The sequence below is a fragment of the Dryas octopetala genome, chromosome 6, assembly GCF_963921425.1.
Source record: "Dryas octopetala chromosome 6, drDryOcto1.1, whole genome shotgun sequence".
NCBI lineage: Eukaryota > Viridiplantae > Streptophyta > Magnoliopsida > Rosales > Rosaceae > Dryas > Dryas octopetala.
The window spans coordinates 11,877,928-11,895,975 of NC_141371.1; the positions used below are offsets into that span (position 1 = coordinate 11,877,928).

An 18,048-nucleotide genomic window follows, 5' to 3' on the forward strand; every position below is an offset into this window, starting at 1 on the left:
AAAGAGCAAAAGAGGAACTTGCATGTCTCGTAGGTGGTATCCCCATCCTCCCCTGTCTCTCTCTCTCTCTCTCCCTTTCTCTATCTCTCCTCTCCTTCTCTCTTTGTGACACCAGCTTGTCCCTATCACAGAGATAAGGCAAGTTATTTTCAAGGATGAACAGTTGCACAACTTTTCTTTTTTCTGGACTTGACAGATTGGTGTCTTCAAGGGTACACATCAGCCTCTTCCACTCACCAAAGTCTTTCTATGTGTCTGTCATTTGCACTTACATATAGAAAGATAAAGATAAAGAGAAAGAAAAAGAGAAAGAGAAAGAGAAAGAGAAAACTATGTGCGGTGTTGTTTGGTAGAAAGAGAAAGATAAAGATAAAAATAAAGAGAAATAGAAAACTGAAAAGATAATTGCTTTTTATACAAACATAATTTACAAAATACTCGGCTACTTTATCTCACAGCTTGCAGTAGAAGCATTTTTTTTTTTTTTTTTCAAAATCATGGTAATTCCAAACTGGCCTTAGTGCTAAGCAGACTTTACAGAACAGAATCTTTGAGAAGGTAGCTTGCTTACTTAGTGCTGGCTAAGGAGACTTTACAGAACAGAATCTTTGAGAAGGTAGCTTGCTTACTTAGTGCTGGCTAAGGAGACTTTACAGAACAGAATCTTTGAGAAGGTAACTTGCTTACTTAGTGCTGGCTAAGGGGACATGACAGAACAGAATCTTTGAGAAGGTAACTTGCTTACTTAGTGCTTGCGCTAAGGAGAGGTAGTTTACTTGCTTAGTGATTGCTTGCGCTAAGGGTTCACCAAAGTCTTTCTGTGTGTCTGTCTCGCGCGGTGTTGTTAGGTAGAAAGAGAAAGAGAAGGAGAAAACTGAAAAGACAGGAAATTCAGAATGGAAGTGGGGAAGGAAGACATAGTGAAAGCCCGTACGGACAAGAGAGAGTACAGGAGGGTCGTCCTTCCTAACTCCCTTGAAGTCCTCCTCATCAGCGATCCTGAAACTGACAAGGCACACCACCCCCTCTAATGCTCATTTCTCATGGCCTGCTTTTTCTTTTTTCCTTTTTAATTTGTTTTGGTCAATTCAATACGTTTGTTATTGCCAAATTTACAATCTCTGGGCTTGTGCATCTACTATATATTTATTTATTTGTTTAATTCTTATTTTCTCAGTGTGCTGCTTCCATGGATGTCCGTGTTGGTTCTTTCAGCGACCCTGATGGCCTGGAGGGCCTTGCCCATTTCCTTAGTAACTTTAATTTTTCTATTACTATTTTTCTTTTGTTCTGGTATTTTGATATTATATTTGGTATTTACATTTCTATTTGTATAAAAATTTAAATTCTAAAAGAAGGCACTTTAAGTTTTATTCTGATGCCATTGGTTTAGCAGTGGCTATTCTTAGTATGGTACACAGTAGATTCTATAATAATAGAACGTGGGCTTGTTTTCGATTATTGAGAAACACTGAATAGAAGTTAATATTTCTTATATTGATCGAGTTTTTTTAAAGGTGAACTAGAATATGAGTTTATTTTCCTAAAAAGCATAGATATTGATATTTGTTATATATTTGCACGACTTGTCGTTAGTAAGCTGAAGCCTTTAATGATGGGGTTGAAAAGCGTAAGCTGTTTCGTGACTTTCTTTTTTTGAATATTGCTCGTATTTTGTGGCAGTGCATATGCTGTTTTATGCTAGTGAAAAGTACCCTTTGGAGAACAGTTACAGGAAGTATATCACCGAGGTACTTACGAACTCTAGCATATGCTGTTTTATTCTAGTGTCAAATTTCATTCTGCAGCAGCATTCAATTAAATAAAAAAAGAAAAAAGAAAAAAGATTTTTATTGTTTTTTTTTTTCCCATTTTCCTCCACTTTCTCTTGCTGATTGTCAAACTTTGTTGAAAGCAGTGGAAGTTAATATGATAAAAAAACAAAAAACAAAGCCTAGACTAAGACATTCTTGCTAGCATACAAGCCACACAACCTAGGGATGCCTCTTCTAGAGAGCAGAGAGGAGTCAATTTCTAAGGTTACTGGGGATTTGTGAGATCAAAATTATTTCATGTTTGAAGAAAATTACTAAAATGCATCTTCCCTGGGTTTTCTAATGGGTGCTCTTATCACTGTGTTATGTTTATTGAGATCAAAATTTGAAATTCGGAGACCAATATGCTTTCTGGGATGACTATTGGTTTATAGAATTGTAATTCTGCACCACCATTTCCTTAATCCAATCCCGCTTTTGTATGACATCCTTAATCCATTTGTCAATGTTATTTGATGAATCGATAGGAGATGTGGATGGACTAGCTAGCTCTACCCCTATTCTTTTTATATCTTCCAATTTCTATAAGATATGTTTCGTTCCAATGCTTCTTTACAAACCTGTCCCTCAGGTATTCTCCAATTTGAGAGAGGCTCTTTGTCAGAGAAATGTATATTATTATATTGTTTTGGTGGTATTATGGAAGTACCGAATTATGAAGATAATGGTTAACATATTCTGTTGTAGTGCACATCTCGTTCACTTATTTTTCTGATATGGTGTCCTCCTAAGATTGCTTACTTATGTTGTTTTTCTTCAACCTCTGTGGTTTATCTTCCTGGTGCACAGCATGGGGGAGGAATACATGCTTTTATTGGTTCTGAACACACCAACTATTATTTTGACATTAATGCTGATGGTTTTGAAGAGGCTTTGGACAGGTAGATGCTGCTTTTCCTCCTATTGGTTGCTATTTTCATCGTTGCAATTCTGAAAATTGAACCTAGTGATGGTGTGTGATTCATTGTTCAGATTTGCTCAGTTCTTTATTAACCCATTGATGTCAGCTGATGCTACCACGAGGAAAATCAGAGCTGTTGATTCTGGTTAGCTCTTCCATTTTTAATCTTTTAATTTGATACTTTAATTTACATTTTAATTTATAATTACTTTTAATGACTACGGTATGTTTGGTGTTACAGAATATAAGAGAAACCTGGTGCGTGATCATGTGAGAATGAACCAGGTATGAAATACTGCCTATGGATAGTCTTTTTATGACTGCAAGATGCTGAATATTACGGATCTGAATGTTATTATTCATATTTCAGCCTACATTTATTTATTTTTATCTTTTTTAACTTTTAAGGAAAAATATATCTTGGAAATAGTTCCATGAACTATTTTGATATTATGGTTCCATTATCCTATCAATAATGCATAATTTGAGACTAGTCATGATTTCCATCAATGTAAGTAAGTTTGCATCTTGTGATTGTAAAATATTGTAGCTGCAATGGGAGTTTTTGAATCAATTTCATTTGGTAGGGTGAAACTGTTATGCTCCTGTTACTTAGTTTCTTGTTTTTGATAAGAAACAGACTTCTGATGGAGATTAGTGTTCATCTACCTTCATTTTTGTCACTTTCATTATTTTCATAGTTATCCTTTTCATTCTTTGATGCATTTTTCTTTTAGGATTATCTAAGATTTTAGTGTTTGTCTTGAGGTAACTGCTATGATTATCACATAGTTTTGGCCTATATAAATTGGGCCCTTGCAATTCATTTTAGGTAGACTTGAGTACTGAAGTAATTGGAATTTCTCTGTAAGCTTCTTTACTGCTTCGTTCCTTCTTCTCTGTTGCTTCTCTCTTAAAACTTAAAAGGATGGTCCCTAAACTCTGAACATGCTGAAGCTCATAAAGATGCCCAAAACCGAACCCTCTCTCACAAATGATCCACCTCCTCACCTTTTATCATCAAATATCCTTCTATTTCTCTCCACCCAAACTATGCAAAGAAACAACCATCATAGCATATCTTCTTAAGAAGTGGCACTTTAAGCTTATTACGTTGATACAGAGAATATAGTGCCTTTCAAGAGGCGGTGTTTTGTTTTTTCTGCTGACCAAGAAAAAACAAAAAAACAAAAAAACAAAAAAAAAAACAGAAGATAAAATCCTTAAATGAATGGATGAAATTTATTCAACCAAAAGAACTGCAAAGCAGAAGTACACACTAGCAGCTAATGCTGCCTGCAAACAGATACATTACAATGCAAAGCAGGATAACTGAAGCTAACCTAATAGAAGAAATCAAAAATCAAAAGTAAAATACCGTCATTGCAGAAGAGTTACAGGCAGTTCCCAATTTGCACAGATTCTTCTATTCCTCAGAATTCTTAAAAGAATGATGAGCTTTAATCCCCATTGGGAGAAGACTCTCAGAATTAGGTTCTCCACTGAACTGTAAGAATTAGAAAAACACTTTCCATCTCTCTCTATCTTTCCAGAAATAGTAGATATGGGCAGTCCGAGCGGGTTTGTGAAACACAGTTGCTAACCACCTACGCTTAAGTTTCTTTTAACAATGTATGAAACAATGCTTTTATTTTTATAGATTCTAATAAGCACTTTTCTTTTAAGCATACGTTCTTGAAGTAAATTATACCATGTTGCTTTTCACATATTACATTCTAGCAATGTTTTATATGTCTTCTACTGTTGTCTAACCTAACCTATTTTCTACATGAAATGTCTCTGTACAGCTTCAGAAACATCTAAGTGCAAAAAGTCATCCGTACCATAAATTTAGTACAGGTCAGCATTTAATTCTGGATTATAATAATTTGTGCTTTGACTCAAAGTTCATAAGAAATAGGAAGTAGGCAATTACGTGCAATCTGTTCAGTAGTTAATCGGGTTTAGTCTTTTAACCAATGTGTAAATCAGAATGATGTTTCTTGCTTCACTCTTTTAAGGGTTGTTGGAAAAACCATGTCATTTAACATTATTGTTAGAGTGAATTACACTTTGCACCTCTAAGTATAAGTCGTTTTTCACTTTGTTACTCGATGTTCAAAACGTTTCAATGTAAAACTTAAAGTTTATGAAAATTGCAATGTGTCTCTTCCGTTAACTTTTTTGTTAATTTTGATTGTATATAGCATGTGTGAGATTCATTTACACTGATGTGGACAATAAATTTACGCCACGTGGACAAATAAAATAAACCAAATAAACAAAAAATAAATTAGAAAAAGGTAGTTAAATTATTATATATTAAAACAAATTAAAAAATAACATTAAAACTAAATATAAAGAATTATCTCGTTCATCCCTACCTCTCCCTCCTCGCTCATCTCTTTCGTTCCCAGTTTTTTGTTTTTTCAATTTTAAAATTTTTTAACCTATAAAATTTTAGCTGTTTTTTTTCCACATAGTGTAAATTTATTGTCCTCATTAGTGTAAATGAATCTCACACATGTTATATGTAGTCAAAATTAACAGAAAAGTTAACGGAAGGGGCACATTGCAATTTTTATAAACTTTAGGTTTCACATTGAAACGTGTTGAACATCGGGTACCAAAGTGAAAATAGACCTATACTTGAGGGATGTAAAGTGTAAATGACCCTTATTGTTATTGTCTTTTACTATTTTACCTTATGTAAATATTTCTTATATAAGTATATTTGCATGGCCTTACATTGAGGCAAGACAACAGTATATTTTTTTCTATTAGGATTAAAGGGAAATTAATTTAGTTTGTTGGAAAATGCTTATGATTTGGCACTAGTATTTTTTTTCCCCTATAAAAAACCTATTATTGATGGGAGGAAATTGATATGCTTGTTTTTCTTTGTATTACAACTTTAATGGGATGGGTCAGTGGAGTTCAAGTCTCAAATGGGTTAATGCAATGATGTTTGTTCATAAACTTGGGAAATAAGGTTTGGTGGTGATGAGTTAACATCTCTAAAAGGTCTCTTTACCCCAGTTGGCTTAGAGTTTCATTGTTGAGAAAATAATGTTTGGAGGGTAGTCTACTTGATGTATGTGGAACAGAGGGGAGGGTGGAGTTGATTAAAATTTGAAATTCTAATGGGGTTAGTGTGATGAGACTTGAGAGCTTTAGAGGTGCACTGGTTTTGCAAAGAATACGTGCATTGAGCTTGGTATCAAGATTTTTTTATTTTTTATTTTTTTTATTTTTATGGTTTTGACAAGAAACAGCAAATTTATTATTGAAGGAAGAAATTACAATACAAGATAGACAAGAAAGTCCATCAGGAACATGCCATCTTCAATGCAAACCAGCCCCCCCAAACCAACAAGACTAAACCAGACAACACTTAGTTCAAGATAGCAAACCAATCAGAATAAATCAACCTAAAAGGAACATCCTTAAAATATTTAAACAATGAAGCCCAAAGTGAAGAGGTTGGTATTTTGGAGTTTATTTACTTTGAAAGGGTGTTTGGTGCCAGTAGATATCTTAGAAGATTTATCCCTTCTATAGTTCTATTATCCTTGACCACTGTGAAGTGTGAACAAGGGAGCAATGATGGCTTTTTTGTTTTATTTTTTTTAAGTATCACATTGCAAAATAAGCTTTTTTCTTATATTTTTTGAAAAATAATAAGGTGTTCATTCGGTTATGCAAATATGATTCTATAACTGATGGTATGTTGGGCATATGGTTTCTGGGTTAGAGGATTGCTGTTGCTTGGGAACTAGTCCCTTGTTTGACATGGAATGTTCTAATTAAGGGAGTGGAGTGTTGGGACAATTCGAATGTGTGGAGCTTCCTATCGGACAGATTAAGTTGGAAATCTTGATGTTGGTTGTTTCATTGCCTTGAATCTTTCCCACACGTATGTCCTTTAGAAAATAAAAAATAAAAAAAAACCCAAGTGTGGGTCTTGTGATTGTTCCTGTGTATGCCTCCTGTGTAATAGGATCGCTTCCTGTTTCTTTGGCGTTCTATCTAATTAATTCTATTACTTATTCGAATAAATATTAGTATTGATGGACCAGTTACCAACTTAAGAATGGACAAAACAGCTATCTATTATTTTACCTTTAATTGTCATCCTTTGATTTATTGTCTAAGATCAGAATCAGATGATAAAGTAATTGTGCATTGTTGGAGTCTCTTCACATGCTTCTGCATTTCTTCCCCCATTTACATGCTCAGTTTTTGTCTCTCAATTTTGGTTGGTTTGCTTCAAGCTTGCCCGAGCTATGTAATAATCCTACACATTTGACGTATCATAACCTCTCTTAAGAATTATCCTTGCTGCTTACTTCTTAGTGATGATTGGAGTCTTTATCACTCGTTTTTGAGTATATACAACTTATTTTTTAGTATTTCAGACTTTTTGTATGTTGATTTCACGATCCAACTTCACCTAGCTTATTAACTCAAATGTAAGAGTAGAATCATAAAATTAACAACTTGGAAACTCCTAAACAATGCAATATATGATGTTTAAAAACTATTGTAAACTTCATATGACAAATGTCATTTATCTAATAAGTGAGAAGATTGTGAGGTTCAAGTGCCCAAACAGTCCTATGTGAAATTGTTTCCCTTCACTCATATTCAGCTATTTATTCTCCCTGTGTCATGAGTTAATCTTGGAAGAAATGACCTCTCTCTTAGATTTTATTTTACTTTTTATTTCTTTTGACTGGCTGCTGCCGATTTCCAATTTCTTTTCTGCCTTGTGGGATTGTGGAAATCTTATACTAACTATTTTTATAAGAATAACACTGTGTATACTATGTTGGGGCTCAGAATGTTTACCATGTCTTTTGTTGTGCCTGATCTTTTCACTCGTTCAGGTAATTGGAAAACTTTGATGGTTAGACCAAAAGCAAAAGGATTGGATATCAGACGTGAGGTTATTAAATTCTATGAAGAATATTATTCAGCTAACCTCATGCATCTGGTCATATATGGTAAAGGTTTGTAGCCACATTCACCTATAACAATCAAGTTCAATTGCCCTGTAATTAAGTTGAATTCTTATGATTGTGGGTGTTTTCAGAAAACCTTGATAAAATTCAAGGCCTTATAGAGGACAAGTTCAAGGAAATTCGAAACATTGACCGTAGCTGTCTTCGTTTTTCTGGTGAGCCTTGCACATCAGAACATCTACAGGTATGCATGGTTCTGCTAAACTTTTTGTGCTGAGTTAAAGGGTTGCTTTATCACACTTTCCGCTGATGAGGAGAAAACACTTTTGAAGGTCCTATAATTATATGGATAATTAATTGTTGCTTTTCTCTTCTATGTTTCAGATTCTTGTGAGAACTGTCACAATAAAAGAGGGCCATAAGTTGAAACTTGTATGGCCAATAATGCCAGAAATTCATCTTTACAAGGAAGGGCCATGCAAGTATCTTTGCCATCTTATTGGCCATGAAGGAGAAGGATCTTTGTATTACGTCTTGAAAACTTTGGGTGAGTTTTGCACTATCTGTTACATACTTCAGAAAATGAGTTTTCTAGCAGATGTTATTTGTACTTGGACTTTTGAAGGCATTAATGTGTTCACAATTTTCATTGCCATGCCTTCGTAGACTTCCTCTCGGTGTTTAGAAGATATACCTTTTGTTTTAGTAAATTATGAGAATTGGAACCTTATTTATAATATCATATTATTATGATTATCATGCATTATTTGGACACAGAATTCTGGCTTCTTCTTATCATACATAAACAGCTTGCATTTTTATTTTTTCTTGTTTGATAGGAAACAAGACTTCTTAATGAATGAAATTGTAGAACACAGAGGACAAGATCTCCTCTGAACTTGCATTTTGATTTACATAGACATTGAAAGAGCTGTTAGTTATTTAGATGCAGATCCCCTTCTAACTCAAACTTCATCTTTAGAATAGATATGAATTCAAAAAGAAAATCAAGTTTCATGCACGTGCTTATTCTTGACAGCATTTTGTCATCTTTTCGGTGAACATGTGTGCAAACATGCAGAGTTTGTTGTGTTTTTTGGCTCGTTGAAGTCCTAGTTGGTTTAGGATTCACTTTTCTACAAGTACTAGGAAAGACAGATTATGTATATGTGAAATGCAACTCCAAAACTCCAGAAAGTGATACTGCAAAACTAGAGGGAGGGGGGAGGGGGCCGAGGGGCTATAATCTAGAGGGCATTACAAACATGAGTGAAATGCAACTCCAAAACTCCAGAAAGTGATACTTCAAATCTTTAGATTTGAGATTGGTTCTCACTAGAACAGAGAGATTAAGTACTCTGATTACCAGGAAAGTTAGTGTTGATAAGCTATGCAGAAAATGTTTTGTATAAGAATATCATATTATAGGCGGGTTATGCTATGAAACTGAGTGGATGATGGGATCTAAAAGAAATTTGAATATGATATTAGTGTACCTTAGATGTCAATGTTGTCATAAAGTAATATGAGAGATGAAATTTGTCAGAAATTGAAGGTTGCCCCAGCTAGTTGAAGTACTTGTGGTTCAAACATGTTCAAGTGGATGGGGGACATCATCGTAAGGAAGTTGTGATTTTTCAATCTGCATTGTTCTGGAAGATATCAAACTAAGAAAATGATCTAATTTGAATTTAGAGATTGACATGTGAAGATGGAAATTCTTTCGGACAGTGGGGCAACAGATAGGAACTGATGCTGTCAACTTCTGTCCATCTTATAGGATGGATGAAGTTAATATATTTTGGTGAAAGTTAACTCCAATTTTTTCCTTTCTTTTCAAGAAAAAGCTAATTTCATTTTTTTTGTTTAAAATAAAACCCAGGATGGGCAACAAGTTTGTGTGCAGGCACAGCGGATTCGACTTTGGACTTTGCTTTCTTTGAAGTAGACATTGATCTCACTGATGCGGGTCATGGTTAGTTTATTTTTGTTAATCTTATTTTCTGGTATTCTTATTGCTCCAAACCCCTCCCCTTTCCTGTTTAGGCTGTATCTCATTTCTTTTAAGCATTTTTCATATGTTCTTTAGACAGAGATTGGAAAACGTATCTAACATTTTCTTTTGTTGGGTGGCATTTTTAACCTGGATTATAGTTTTTTAGAATGTAAAAGATCTTTTGACTGTATTGCAGAGCACACGCAAGATATAGTAGGCTTGCTTTTTAAATACATTTGCCTCTTACAGCAGTCGGGTGTCTGCAAATGGATTTTTGATGAGGTATGCCGTTTGCACGTGTTTCTAGTTTATGGAATTACTGATGCATATATAATACCTTTCTCTTTTACTGCGGATCTCTAGCAGGTAGTTGAGCAACCAGTGCCATTTGTCTGGATGCTATTTTTATTTTCTTAGGGTCCATTTTGGATACTTAGTGATACTTGAAAATGAACCCACTTTTAAATTGTCATAATTGTAGTACAAAAACATCATTGTGCCATATAATGTTTTGGCATTGTAGAAAATTAGCAGTTATCCTTGCAAGTATTGCTAAAAGCTTGGATTCTTTTTGGGGAGTAAATAAGAATTATTAGAGATGGGCTAAGGGGATGTCAGCTCATGTGCACAAGCTGTATACACAGATAGCGCTAGCTAATGAACTTTAAAAACATGAAGTGAACAAAAATGCTAATGAATCTGCAGAGAAGAGAGGAGTCCATGTAGTCCATTCAAACAATCATCTCCCAACATGTATTTTGATTGCATGATAGAATTTCCACCCCCATCAGAAGCTCTACTTTTCTGCCCCATCCAAACATCCCCAAAAGATGGATAATGGAATTGCACTGCAAACTCTGCTATTCTGCTTCTTAATATAACAAACCCTGCCAACTAACTGAGCAAGGGAAAACCACCCCAATCTAAGAAAGCAGATAGCCCATAACACCTATGCCATCGGGCAGTGTAACAGAAACTGACTTGTCTTCTCTGCCATCTTAAACAAATAATTCCTATTAGAAAAATCATACCGCTTAACCTCAGATAATCAACTGTAAAATTGGTTATGAGTTGCATTCCATGTTAAAAATGCTACCTTTACTGGTGCACTTGTTCGCCACACCTCCTTCCAAGGAAATAAAATTTGAGGTGATCCCAGTAATGGCTAGTAAAATTTTTTCCTAACCACCTCCTCTTCATCACTTCTAACCTTAACCTCATATATACAACATTTCCAGAAAATGTTTGCAAACAAATCCAACTCCTAATAGATTTCCAATAAAAAATGGAATCAAGCAACATTTGTCCCATCCTCTAGGGTTGCAATGTGCTGGCGCTGATGTGGGACATTGGACTGGAGAGTAATTAGAAAACATTTGAAGATTATAAGGGGTTGGGGTGGAAGAACTGTGAGATAGAATTAGGTTTTGGGATTCGCTTTGGGTATCCATCTGTGTGAAATTCAAGTTTTCTTGCTCTACTATTCTTCTAGATTGAAGGCAGCTGGGTGTTAGTTGCTTCTTTATCTGATCTTGCTTAGATTAGGCAAGGTTCCTGTTGTTAATTTGGGCTGTGGTGTTTTTGTTCTTGCAGCCATAGTATTGTGCTTTTGAGGATTTTTAATAGAATTTTGTTTCTTTAAAAAAGAAAAAAGTAATCAAGTCTTGCTGCTATATTAAAAAGTAAGAGAAATTGAGTTATTCTTGTCCCCTCCCCCTCCTGTCATTAGCTTATTTGAGGCTGACTGTTTTGGCTCGACTAAGTGGCTAGTTTTTGTGTTTGCTGGGCTTGTAGCCCTCCTTTCTACCAAAAAAAAAAAGTAAGAGAAATTATTTTTTTGAGAAATACTTCCACGCCATATCTCATGCCAATACCAAACTTTCCATCCACCTCCAATCTTAAAAACCAATTAAGTGGAAAACTCAGCCCAATCTTTCAGGATCCCTTTCCACAAACCATGTGCACCCTTAGTAGTGGCCTGTGCAGGGGTAAAATTGACTTTTCAAGATGATTGTTGGTGATTATTACATGCAAGACAAGTCATCTTTCCATTTGCTTAGTTAATAAAAGGTTTTTTTATCACCAATAGTCTCTCTATTTTTACTCAAATATCAAATTGGTCCCTAAAGTGCATTTTCAATCAATCCTTCATCTTTGCCATCGAACATCAATTTGGTCCCTAGACACGCTTTGAAAATTCGCCAAAAATAGCTCGGGATACGAAAAAATTCCTCGAAAATTCTTACAGACTCGTCTTGACTACTACTATTTTTATATGGAGTCAAATTATCAAATTGATTTTTCAGAAAATTTGGAATTCCCAAACTAATCCCCTTTTCTGAAAAATACTAAACGTCAATTTGATAATTTGACCCCATATAAAAAATAGTAGTAAAGATGAGTCCATAAGAATTTTCGGAGAATTTTTTCATATCCTAAGCTATATTTGGTGAATTTTCAAAGTGTGTTTAGGGACCAAATTGATGTCCGGTGGCAAAGATGAGGGATGACATTGAGTGAAAATGCACTTTAGGGACCAAATTGATGTTTTGTGAAAATTGAGGGACTATTTGTGATAACAAACCTTAATAAAATTGACAAAATGTGGTTAATTGCTAGCTAAACTAAATGACAAGCCTTCTATTGTCAAAATTGAAACGATAGGGACTATATGAAAACGACAGAGTCCTTTCATGTTTATCATGCATTGCCACAAACTATTTGGCTCATCCATATCCCACCATATTATCTCCCAACTTTTTTGTGCTTCTAATTTGAGTTGAGGGGTACGTTGAGTTCTTCAATTGCTATACAAGAATAATGAAATGTGTTATGGGACATCCAGATGTCCTTGACAATGAAGTTATATGGTCTCATCTTAATTTTTATGCATAAATTTGATTTAACATGCCTTTGAAGTATGCAGTATGGTGATTCTAATATGTCCGTGAACTTATCCTATGTTTGTTTCGCTTTAGACAAGGAAAAATAAAAGAAAAGAAAGTGTTAGCATGTGATTGTGTATAGCTGTACCTTCCTAATTAGTTCTTCTAATTAGAATAGGAATACATGAAAGTAGTTGTCCTTGATTGACTAGGAAATACTTTCCTATTTTGTATCTTGTAATATGCTATGTATACCTCACAAAGTGAAGAATAAATCATTATGATTCATTCTAAGTTGGTATCAGAGCAAAACCGTAACCCTAGCCGCAGCAATTTTCTAGGGTTCTTTCAACCCCTGTCTTTGCTGCAGCTTACCTCTTCTCTTCCTTAGGATATACTGACCTAGGAGAAGTTATTCTTGTTTGCTGCAAATACTTTTTAATCTAAATATGTGTCATAACCACCATGGGTGATGAAACGCCAAAGCTCGAAACATCAAAGCCTAAAATTAATAATCTATCCCCGTGACTATTCAACAAGAGGTCTCTACACTAATTAGCGTCAAGCTGGATGATACCAACTATCGCCTTTGGTCCAAGGTCTTGGAGTTGCATATTGCTGCACATAAGAAGTTCGGATATATTTCTAGAACCAAAGCTGCACCGAACGAATCTGATCCTAGCTATGATGAGTGGGTGACCGAGAATGCCTTGGTGAAGTCATGGCTTGTCAATTCCATGACTACCAATCTGATGTCACACTTTATTCAGGGTGATACTGAGAAGGATGTATGGAATTCTGTAAAGAAAACTTACCATGATGCCTCTGATTCCTCTCAGGTCTATGAATTAATGAAGAAAACCTTTCAATTGCGTCAAGATAGTCAGTCTCTTACTGCATACTACAATGAGCTGAACTTCATCTTTATGGAGTTGGATTATTGAAGACCTATTAATTTGGAGAATCCTCCGGATTTCGAGAAGCAGAGGACGCGTATTTTTGAGGAGCGGGTATATGTGTTTCTTGCAGGACTTGATCATGATTTAGACTAAGTTAGTAGTCAAGTCTTGGCTACTGATCCTCTTCCAAGTCTTGAAGAAGCATACTCCATGGTTCATCGGGAAGCTCAACGACAAGTTACTATGGCATTGAAGCCTCAGCTATGGTGATCAAGCCATATTCTTCTCTACCAACCCCTACTCCCAATCCATTTCAGCCTTCCTCTAATCTGCCTACCCGGTTTTGTACCCATTGCAATAGTCCAAAACACTTGAAAGAAGTTTGCTGGAAGTTTAAGGGAATTTGTTTTTAACTCTGTTCTTTATCTTTGTTCTTTTTTGTTTTTACGAGTCAACTTTCTCTACAAGTTTTACATATTTTGTGTAGAAAGTTTAAGGGAATTTGTTTCGTTTCCTTACTCAACTGGGTAAACAAATATAGGGTTAAGCAGTGGCAATATGGATATGAATAATTATGGAATGTGATGCTGAGTTTACAAATGATTGATCACCATGTTCTCATGATTTTTAATGTATCTAAACAATTCAATCATAGTATGGTTTGATTTGAAGAATAAATTATAATATTTCGTTAGTGCTTTTTATGTTCAAAATTCGGTATGGAAATTCGTCTTTTTTATTTATTTTTTTTAAGGACACTGAAATGACTTTATGTTTATTGCAGATGTCTGCTCTTTGTGAGACACAGTTTCATTATCAGGACAAAATACAGCCTACTGATTATGTGGTCGATATTTCACGAAATATGCAGGTAAATTAGACTGTTTTTTATTTTCACTGTGCTTTTGTTGTAGATGAAATAAGTACGGCTCCAAAACTGTAGAAGTAGGGACTGAACCTCACGAGCCAAGATTTTCTTAAGGAGAAATCTGAAAAAATCCTAAAACTACTGATGCTCTGAATATTTTAAGGGAAATACTTCTCTATTCAAAACTGATTACAAGACATAGGGTTTCCTCTTTTTATAGCTCAATACTTAATGATTAACAGCTACCCCAATGATAACTCCTAACCACCCACTTAATGACTGACAACTACCCAACAATTACTAGAATTCATTTAATGACTGGAAACTACGCAACAGTTACTAGAATTCATTTAATGACTGACAACTACCAATTAATGACTAACAATTACTAATTACTGTTTAAACTTTTCCCATGCGTTACTAATATCTGCATCATTCCATCCTCCCTGGAGAAAGCTCGTCTACGAGTTTAGAAACTTGCTTTTCTTCCCCATAACGGTATGGGTACAGATCTGCAACATTGAATGTGGGAGTCGATTCCCAAATGCTTTGGCAAATCAATTTCGTAAGCATTTGCTCCAATCTTCTTGATGATTTTGTAGGGTCAAATCTTTCTCTTACTGAGCTTGGAATAGGAACCAGCTGGATGTCTTTCTTTACGTAAGTAAACCATGACCATGTTTCCTTCTTGAAAACTTTGGGGGCTCCTTTTCCTATCTGCGTACTCCTTATACTTGGCATTTGATTCCTCAATTTTCAGCCTCACCTGATGATGTAGCTTTTTCATTTCATCAACTATAGTTTCACCCTTCACACTGCTTTTTCTGACCTGTGGTATAGGAGCCAAATCGAAAAAATGAGTTGGCTACCTTCCATAAACTATTTTAAAGGGGATTTTTCTTGTAGTTCGATTCTTAGAGTAATTATAAGCAAATTCAGCTTGAGCAACCATGGCCTCTCATTGTTTTGGGTTGTTTCCAACCAAACACCTTAAAATATTTCCCAAGCTTCTGTTGATTATTACTTCAGTTTGCCCATAAGTTTGGGGTGAAAAAAACTTGGAATCTCGATCTGAAGTGATCATTTTTGGGACTCCATGCAAGCGAACAACTTCCCGAAAGTAGAGATTTGCAATATTAGATGCATCCATAGTCTTTTTACAGCAAATGAAATGAGCCATTTTTGAAAATCGATCAACTAATAGAATTCATCCCTCTTTGTGTTCTAGGCAACCCTAACACAAAGTCCATGCTTACATCCTCCCAGGGCGCTGTAGGGACAGGCAGTGGTGTATAGAGTCCAGTATTGTGTACCCTTCCTTTGGATTCTTGGCATGTTTGACATTTGTCTACAAACCTGTAAACATCACGCCTCATTTTTGGCCAAAAGTACTTCTGTTCAAAGGTGATAAGGGAACCCCTTGTCTCAAGCCTCGCGATGCCTTGAACTTGCCTCTAGGTCTGCCACTAATCAAAATTGAAAAGTTAGCAGATTCCAAACAACCCTTTATCCAACTTCTTCACCTACCACCAAAACCCTTTCTTTCCAGAACTTCTTTCAAAAATCTCCAATCCACATGATTATAAGCTTTCTCAAAATCTATCTTGAAAACCAACCCTTCCTCCTTTTTCTTCCTCACTTTCCTCCACTACTTCATTTGCCACTAGAACCGCTCCAAGATCTGTCAACATTGATTACAAGACATAGGGTTTCCTCTTTTTATAGCTCAATACTTAATGATTAACAGCGACCACAATGATAACTCCTAGCCACCCACTTAAAGACTGACAACTACCCAACAGTTACTAGAATTCATTTAATGACTGACAACTACCCAACAACTACCGAATTAATGACTGCCAATTATTAATGACTGTTTAACCTTTTCTCATGCATTACTAATATCTGCATCAGCTTCACCTGGTCCACTTTAATTGTACTCACTTTCTAAATTTTACTAATATCATATTTATGTTTCCTATAAAAAATAACGTTGACTTGAACTGTTTTTTTACTTGATTATGTGTGCATTTTATGCTTACTGACATGTATATAGAAACTGTATGCTCTGTTATTAATTAAAGTAGCAGAGTACATCTTTATATAGAGATAGGATTAGCTATAGGATAGGATCTGCTATAGGATAGCAACAAACAATTCAAAAAAAACTAAAGCTAAGGAATCAAACTACAACCGGATATGGTTATCAATTCCAAAATTCAAATTCAAACCATATTATCCAATATGCCCCCTCAAACTTGGTCGATGAGAAGCTCGCAAGCCAAGTTTGCTGCAGAGATAGACAAACACCTTTCGAGAAAGAGGCTTAGTAAATATGTCTGCAAACTGCTGTGCAGAAGGAACAAATTGTGTAACCAAGGCCCCAAGAGCCACCTTCTCGCGCACGAAATGATAGTCGAGAGCAACATGCTTAGACCGGCCATGAAAGACGGGATTGACAGTCATGTGCAAAGCAGAGAGATTGTCACAGTATAGAACTGGTGGCTCAGCGAGAAAAAGACCAACATCACGCAAGATAAAAGTAATCCATGTAAGCTCAGCGGCAGCACAAGCCAAGGCGCGATATTCAGCTTCCGAACTAGAACGAGAGACCGTAGGCTGCTTCTTGGTGGACCAAGACACACAGTTATCACCAAGGAAAGTGCAAAAACCAGTGATAGACCGGCGAGTAACAGGGCAAGCTGCCCAATCCGCATCAGAAAAGCCGGAGAGAGCCAAGGTGGAAGAAGAGCGCAGATGAATCCCATGCGTAAGAGTACCATGAATGTATCGGAAAATACGCTTCACCAACTGAAAATGAGAGACAGTAGGTGCCTGCATATGCTGACAAGCAAAATTCACACTGAAGACCAGATCGGGCCGAGTGAACGTGAGATACTGCAAGCCACCAACAAGACTCCGATACAAGTGAGGATCAGAGAATGGTGTATTATCAGGGGAAGACGCTTTGGTAGGCATTGGAGTAGATAAAGGACGACAATGAGTCATCTGTGCACGATCCAAAAGCTCTTGAGCATACTTAGCCTGATGAAGAAAAAGACCATCTGAACAGCGTTCCACTGCCACCCCCAAAAAATAATGGAGATAGCCCAAATCCTTCATGGAAAATTCTTTTTGAAACACCTGAACCATGTCATCAATAAGAGAAATAGAGCTGCCAGTTAAAATTATGTCATCGACATATAAAAGTAAGACAAGCACGTGACCACCACGATTTAAAACAAACAAAGATGAGTCGGCCACACTACAGAAAAAACCAAGATCCAGTAAAAATGTAGTGAACCGATCAAACCATGCACGTGGAGCTTGTCGGAGACCATATAAAGCACGCTTCAATTTGCACACATGATGAGGATACTGTGAATCTTGAAAACCAGGGGGTTGCTCCATGTACACAGGTTCAGACAAATAACCATGCAAAAAGGCATTTTTTACGTCCAATTGACGAATATCCCATTGTTGAGCAAGGGCAAGTGTTAAAATAATCCTGATGGTTGTAGGTTTAATTACTGGAGAAAAAGTTTCAATAAAATCCAAACCGGGTACCTGAGAGAATCCTTTAGCAACTAGCCGAGCTTTGAGACGTTCTAACGAACCATCAGACTTCAATTTGGTTTTAAAAACCCACCTGCAACCAACAATGTTGCAGCCAGGAACACGAGGCACGAGTTCCCAAGTG

The 18,048-nt window shown here is 36.0% G+C and overlaps 1 protein-coding gene across 5 annotated transcripts in view; it reads left to right on the top strand.

The window, feature by feature from the left end:
* The first annotated feature begins 514 nt into the window (after positions 1-514).
* The window catches only part of LOC147282416 (insulin-degrading enzyme-like 1, peroxisomal), a 34,425-nt gene continuing 16,891 nt past the window's right edge, over positions 515-18,048 (top strand). Inside the window, exons 1-14 of one of the 5 annotated variants that reach the window (XM_086248484.1) lie at positions 515-732; positions 849-1,013; positions 1,178-1,253; positions 1,684-1,751; positions 2,625-2,716; positions 2,808-2,881; positions 2,978-3,021; positions 4,545-4,596; positions 7,626-7,748; positions 7,832-7,944; positions 8,085-8,247; positions 9,583-9,675; positions 9,893-9,978; positions 14,265-14,351. In XM_086248484.1, the coding sequence (XP_086104610.1) occupies positions 897-1,013; positions 1,178-1,253; positions 1,684-1,751; positions 2,625-2,716; positions 2,808-2,881; positions 2,978-3,021; positions 4,545-4,596; positions 7,626-7,748; positions 7,832-7,944; positions 8,085-8,247; positions 9,583-9,675; positions 9,893-9,978; positions 14,265-14,351 (1,188 nt within the window). In that variant the 5' untranslated portion in view covers positions 515-732; positions 849-896. The other 4 variants (XM_086248483.1, XM_086248487.1, XM_086248485.1 and 1 more) reach the window with 4 other exon arrangements.